We start from the raw sequence: 6,518 nt of genomic DNA, 5'->3' as shown, positions 1-6,518 counted from the left end.
TTATATGACATGGATTAGTTGAAATAAAAATACCAATATTGCTGTATTATAAGATTGATTTTCTAATCTTCATGACCTAACTGTAACATAGAGTAATGTTGTTGTTCAGATTTTTTATATCAAAAGTAACCTTATTCTTTAAGGTCTATTCAATATAAGGTTCTTCCTATACTTAAACACAAGTCAGGAACACACGCTTCACATTTGAAACCACAAGCTAAGAATTATGCGCAAATGAACACAATTTTATTCCTTTTTTTGAAATTCAGACTGTAGAATGGTCTGACTTTTGGACAGTTTATGTAACAGTTTTCGGTTAAATTTGTCCCTCATTGGCCCAAACTGCATGATGTCAACTGGCTCTTCGTCAAACCAAAACTTGTCAAATTCCCAGAACACATGACCTGTAAGTAGAAGCATATTAAAAGTTGAATATTATTGAGCATTGTAATCCTTCCTTTTGTCTTGATGTCTGAGTAGGTATGTCAGTCACAATGAATTTCAAATATTGTATACAGGGTCATTTTTGCCCTTCCACTTGCGAACGGTTTCGCCTGGTCTTGAATTCATCCAGACACAGTTGTGTTTAAAGAAAGATAACATTGGCATTTGCCCAGTCTTAAATTTGCCCGCTGGCAACGAGGGTGAAAGGGGCAAAAATAAAATGGAGGCAAATATTTCCATATATAAAATATTCATATCAACAATATTAAAATTGATAATGTGGAACATTAATAACATGTATTGATTTCAAGTTTGTAGAGAGTCTTAAAATGTGCCTGTAAGTGATGTTATACAAATAAGGGCTTTTATGTTAAAATTTTTGTTTGTTTTGTTCAACTTATCTTTTTATCAAGAAGTTTAAAAATACTTAATATATGGCTTTAATTGATCTCTTACAAATCTGAATCTCGGAAGATTTCAGATTTCCTCTAAAAATGTGTGTAAAGTCCAATCAATTGGCCATTCTTTTATGAATGTAAACAATAAAAGTGAAAACTGCCATCATCATATTCCTCAATAGCATACTCTTTGCCATGCATTTGTTACCTAAATATGAAACACATTATGGTTTCGGTTCATCCATGATATTTTGAATGATATGAAATGACCAAGAATAATTAAAAGTTTAATTTGGTATACTTACAATAAACCTCATGGAAATCTTGGATTCTTGGTGCTTTTTCTGCTATATTGTAGAAGTGAGTGCGTAGCGGTCCATTCACTAATGCTTGGTAAATCATATTGGTTAAATTGATACCAACAATTGCCAAGGAGTATCTGGGGGAAAAAACCCAAATCATATACAAAAACATATGTATTAACAAATAAGACAGACAATTTATTTAAATTTTATTTCAATATTGTGATGCATAACCCTAGCACTAAAGAACAATCCATTTACTTTAAATAAGATATATAAATTTTTAATCTTAATTTGAAACTGTGTAGTTATACTAAAAATTTTTAAATGCTTTAGCTTCAGGGTCAGTGTCTTTGTGTTGAAAGTCAAATAATAACATACACAACAATGATTCCAAGACCTCCATCTGATTAAAATCAGATCCTCGATCCACGCCTTGTTTTTCTATCATTGCTACATGAGGATATAAAGAAACCCCGCAATTTGTCCAAAGCCTATACTTACCCATATTTAGGATGATGAGATCGAGAGAGAAGATGTTTTAGCTGATCAGAATATTGTATGGCAAAATACCTGTAATTAAAAAATCTTAATATTAATTTGAGAAACATATTTTGCATTTCTGCAGCATTTCCTTTATTGAATCATTTAATGGTATAGCACTGCCAGCTGCATGTATAACTATAGCGCTTTTCAAAGAATATATCTGTCAGTGGTGTATTTTTTTTTTTTAATTCTAGTTTTTCATTCTAGTGAATGAGTATAGTTTTGACACAGAGATTTTTATATAAGATATTTAAACATTTAAGGTTATATTGATGCAGACAACACTTGTGATAGAGCATAAGGAGTTGTTTAATAAACTTTACAATTTTAAAATAGCTTTCTACAAGAACCATGTGGGGCATTTAATGACATGTTCTCAGCTAATCTACATGCAGCTGTCTGTCAGGTAGACAGGGTGAATTTTACACCCCTTCCACCCCCACCCCCAGTTTGATTTTGGGGAAATGCAATGAAAAATAAGATTGTTATTCTAGGAGCATATCAAAACTTGGAATATTTAAATAAGGTTCATGCATATATCCATCAGGTATCAAATTTTATGAGCATTGAATAAGAATACTAGCTTATAATAAAATGTAACATTGACACTTACAAAAGTTGATTGAGGCCTAAAATACCCATGCCTCTGAAATCTGTCATTGGATCCTCCCCTTGAAATCCTATAATAGACCACTGTTTGGATTTTCTGGATTCCAACTTCTCATCTGGCATTAAGATTTCCCATAGCTGAAACGAAGACATGGATTATATGAGGAACTTTTGAGCCCACGTACATGTTGTGTTCCCAACAAGTCTTATTGTTATACTTTCACGTCAATTAGTGGGTTAGTATATGATTTAATGAATAACACTGTTATCCCAATGCACGCTATATAATGTAGTATAACTACATGTATTTGAAACATGACTGTTATAATAAAACATTAAATGCATCATCCGTGCAAAGCTGGTCCATTTAGGGCACATTTTGTAGTTAATATTAGACCTGCTTCAAAAACTTCAGAATGGGATTATTTTTACAGACTTATGACTGAGATGACTGAGAATATCACTCAACATCTCATCTGAGGTGAGCTAAATTATAAGGCATTTGATTACATTTACCAGATACTGTTATATACCGTTACCTTCATTAATTTTTCTTCATGTTCTGGATTTTCTTGGGAATATGGTGTCTTCCTCATCATTTCCACTTCTCTTGTTAATCTTTTGTATCCACATATTTGACACAGGCAATTTTGAAAATCTCCCCTAAATCTGAAGTTATTTAAGTTAAATACATTACATGTAAACAAAGCAATGTAATATTTAACAGATTTGATTACAGCTATTTCTAGAACATTATCAAACACTGTGCAACTCTTATGTCATGGAAGTAGATTTAACCTTACACTTAAGCCTTACTTCATGTGAACCTCTGGCACAATCTGCTTAATTCTCATAACCTCTTCAGCGGCTACAAGAATATCCACATCCTCTTCCTTGCTGAGCTGATGAAGATATGGAACATTCGAAAGTTTAAGACTTCTCTCTGTAAGACAAGAAAGAAAAACACTGTAGAATGTTACATTTTTATTTGTTGTGACAAAATTATAAACACAACTGAAATTCCATGCACTTGAGGTCTGAAGTGGGCTAGCTGCAGATCTGCATGTAGCTCACTGGTCTGATAAAAAAAATTGGATGGACGACCAGAGAGCTAAAGGGCCACCCACTGAAAAAAGTGCATATTTATTTCATACAAAAATTTGTGCTGTTTCTCGATTTATTTCTCCATATATTCAAACTGCCATTTAAAAATACCACATACTATGTGTTCTTAATATATTCTTTTACTACTTACAAAACAACACATTCCCTACTGTTAATAGCCCTCCTAGCAGTCCTATGCCTGAAATTAAGAACATAAAAATTTTGACCTATCTATACTGTCAGGGCCAAGAAAATTCAGTCCAACGAACTTTGCACATGCATATGACTTGTACAAGCATTTTGTTTTGGAAGTAATATTAAAAAGGTTATGTTTGGAACACATGGTTAGTAATATTTTGAAATACACAGAGAAATAAATCAAGAAACAGCATTTTTTTTTTTTACATGCAAGAAATATACTTTTCTTTAATGGGTAGCATTTGCCATTTTACCTCTCTGGTCATCTATGCATTTTTTTTTTATTTTAGATAAGTGAGCTACAAATTGGCAACTAAAAGTGGGCCTGTCCAACAGAGGATGCATGATTAAACAGGCCCTTTAGCCTAAAACCACCACGACAATGTCTGAACTACATAACTATAGTTGAACTTCTGTATCTCAAACACTGATATCTTGAATACAAGGGATATGTCAAAGTGTTAAAGTGTAAGTCTCAACCACTTATACATTAACTATTTTACTCATGATAACTCAAATACTAAGATATCTTAAAGTTTTTTAAACAGTCCCATCTAGCCAAAGATAACGAGGTTTGACTGTATTTGATACTTGTCTGATGATGGATACTATTGGGGTGCTGCAATTGCAAAGACTGAAAGACGGACAGGTACACTCCTGCCAGGGGAAAGAATCTGCATAGGGATGTTCACTATCAATGGCAAAGATCAATTTAAGGATGGGAGATATGTGACAGTCAGACCACTTGACCGTTTACACCATGGTGTCATGGTTTCAACTGCAGATATGCAGCAAAATATGTCAAATAAACCTCGTTTGAGGTGCAAATTGTGATATTATGTTGCAGGATAAACACAAAATACATGATAACTGTCTTGAAATATGAGCGATATTTGGGCTCAGGTCGAAAAGGGCTCGACAAGCCTCGATCATCCACTGTCACTTTTTCTTACCCTCGCCAAAATATAGCTTATATTTCAAGACAGAAACCATGTATTTTATATGTATGGTCTGTCATTATTTCTCCCATCCTGAACATTTCAATATAACTATAAATATTAATAAAGGGTTACCTATAACTTTTAAGGGGGAAATAAATGCAGACTGGTCATGAACATGATCAAATCTCAGAGAGCCTAAAGGTCTCTATAAGGAGAAATAGATCACAGATCAATATACAGAGTCAAGTTGCATGAAAAATCACACTTTTATACCTATTTTGAGAGTTCTTTTAGCCCCCTTTCTTTCTTCATAAGTAATACGCAGAAGTTCACATTTTCCTGTTGCTCTTCGTAGAACCCACTTCCACATGGGACGTATCAGAAAGAAGAACAGGGTAGTCCAAGCATTTTGCAACCAATCACTCAACATGGGTACTACTTATATAAATAATGTCTAACTGAAAAGATAATTATAAAATAGAATGAATTCATTTAACCTGCATATATCTGTAATATATGTAACAAGGTTTACATATACTTTGTTTATTAATATTATAACGAACAATTCGAGAAGAAATCCTGTTATTAATCATCGGATACAGTGGCTGATGAAAACATAATGAAATTTGTCACATTTTCATTGGTTGTTAATTACTGCTGTTGTCATAAGCTGCAATTTGACTATGACAGGTGCTCGCATCTATATTTTCTTTAAATCGAAACCAAACAATTCATTTATATTTCAAACAATGGTTGTCATTACGTGGACAAAGTTTACACATTCAGAAATGATGAAAACAACTGTAAATACCGGAAATGAAATAAAAAGGGTAACCAAGTTACATCCAATCATCATTCTTCTATTTTTGCCCACATCAACAAAGCTACCTGCACTGTTTCGTATAATCATAATCTGCATTATTATGCAGATAATATCCCTAAAAAATAAATTGACATGGAGTAAGCAGATAAAAATATTATAAAAATGATGCCCTTAGTTTATTTTATAAAGCTTTAGCCTTAGTAAGATCTCAAATTTAGGTAAATACGAACATCGTATGAATAGTGGAGAAACAATATGGCGCGAGTGAAATGTCACGATCGTAGAAAGATGTCAGGAGAATGTTTACATTTTCTGTTATTAATTCAAAGTTTCACACAATGTTTTCTTCACACGTTAGCTGTTGAAAGCCATAGTCAAGGTGAGACCTGTTTAATAATATGTATAATCGTTTAATCCATGATCAAACTGTGATCTCTTTGGTCTCGTGTTTACTGTCTATTGTACCCCAATGTTTACATGATTTATCAACAAAACTTTTACACCTACAACATCATAGCTTTATTCGTGGGATTTTTAACTTCTTATGCACCACAATCAACTGTGACATATTTTAAAGGAAATCATATTAAGATTTTTTGTTCCAAAAATGTTGAACAGTTACTGTTAAAATAACAAAAGCACATTTTCATGCTTTGAAGATGTCATGGTTTTTTTCCCATGCTGATACATAAATAAAATAATATTGCAAGTATAACAGATTTTAAAAAGTAGTATTTATTTTGTTTGATATTGTGCTGTTGTACATATTAATTTAGGATGTGATCAATCTTTTAATTTAGCTATTTGTTACAGTCTGTGCCAAGACATTTATAATGTACCTTATTTGGACATATTTCACATACCTGTGAAAGATATGTAATTGAAATTGATGAAAGGGAAAATATCCAAGATGTCTTCATTGATACATTATCATTTTTCATTCGTAAAAGTTCACAGTAACTAAAACAGATTTTGTACCGAGATTTATAATGGAAAATGTTGATATCTTTTCTCCATTCGGAAATCCCTTTGAATACCTCACACAATTTTTCAATGCTATCATCTGGGTACTTTCATTCAGCTTGAAATGCAAAATACTCGAAGAATTTTTATTTTTACCTTTGTATCTCGAACCTGACATGCTAGAGGAGGC

At 32.6% G+C, this 6,518-nt stretch overlaps 2 protein-coding genes across 5 annotated transcripts in view; one reads left to right on the top strand and one right to left on the bottom strand.

Moving 5' to 3' along the window:
• Window positions 1-224: 224 nt before the first annotated feature.
• LOC128193133 (ELMO domain-containing protein 2-like) lies at window positions 225-5,454 on the bottom strand. 4 transcript variants are annotated; one of them, XM_052866404.1, is made up of 8 exons: window positions 5,354-5,454; window positions 4,816-5,000; window positions 3,116-3,242; window positions 2,839-2,968; window positions 2,304-2,437; window positions 1,649-1,717; window positions 1,148-1,281; window positions 225-404 (listed from the first exon to the last, which is right to left on the bottom strand). In XM_052866404.1, the coding sequence occupies exons 2-8, from the start codon at window positions 4,970-4,972 to the stop codon at window positions 247-249; spliced, it is 909 nt and encodes a 302-aa protein (XP_052722364.1). In that variant the 5' UTR covers window positions 4,973-5,000; window positions 5,354-5,454; the 3' UTR covers window positions 225-246. The 4 variants fall into 4 exon arrangements, with proteins under 4 accessions (XP_052722364.1, XP_052722367.1, XP_052722366.1 ...); XM_052866407.1 differs by lacking the exon at window positions 5,354-5,454 and adding an exon at window positions 5,306-5,350; XM_052866406.1 differs by lacking the exon at window positions 5,354-5,454 and adding an exon at window positions 5,176-5,293.
• Window positions 5,455-5,585: 131 nt separating this feature from the next.
• The window catches only part of LOC128193134 (uncharacterized), a 102,456-nt gene continuing 101,523 nt past the window's right edge, over window positions 5,586-6,518 (top strand). Inside the window, exon 1 of the mRNA XM_052866408.1 lies at window positions 5,586-5,744. Coding sequence (XP_052722368.1) covers window positions 5,621-5,744 — 124 coding nt within the window. The 5' untranslated portion in view covers window positions 5,586-5,620. The remainder of the gene's footprint in view (window positions 5,745-6,518) is intronic.

This window comes from Crassostrea angulata, chromosome 7, assembly GCF_025612915.1.
Source record: "Crassostrea angulata isolate pt1a10 chromosome 7, ASM2561291v2, whole genome shotgun sequence".
Lineage (NCBI taxonomy): Eukaryota > Metazoa > Mollusca > Bivalvia > Ostreida > Ostreidae > Magallana > Magallana angulata.
The sequence above is the reverse complement of the archived record's forward strand: the minus strand, read 5'-3'. Positions and strand labels throughout refer to the sequence as shown.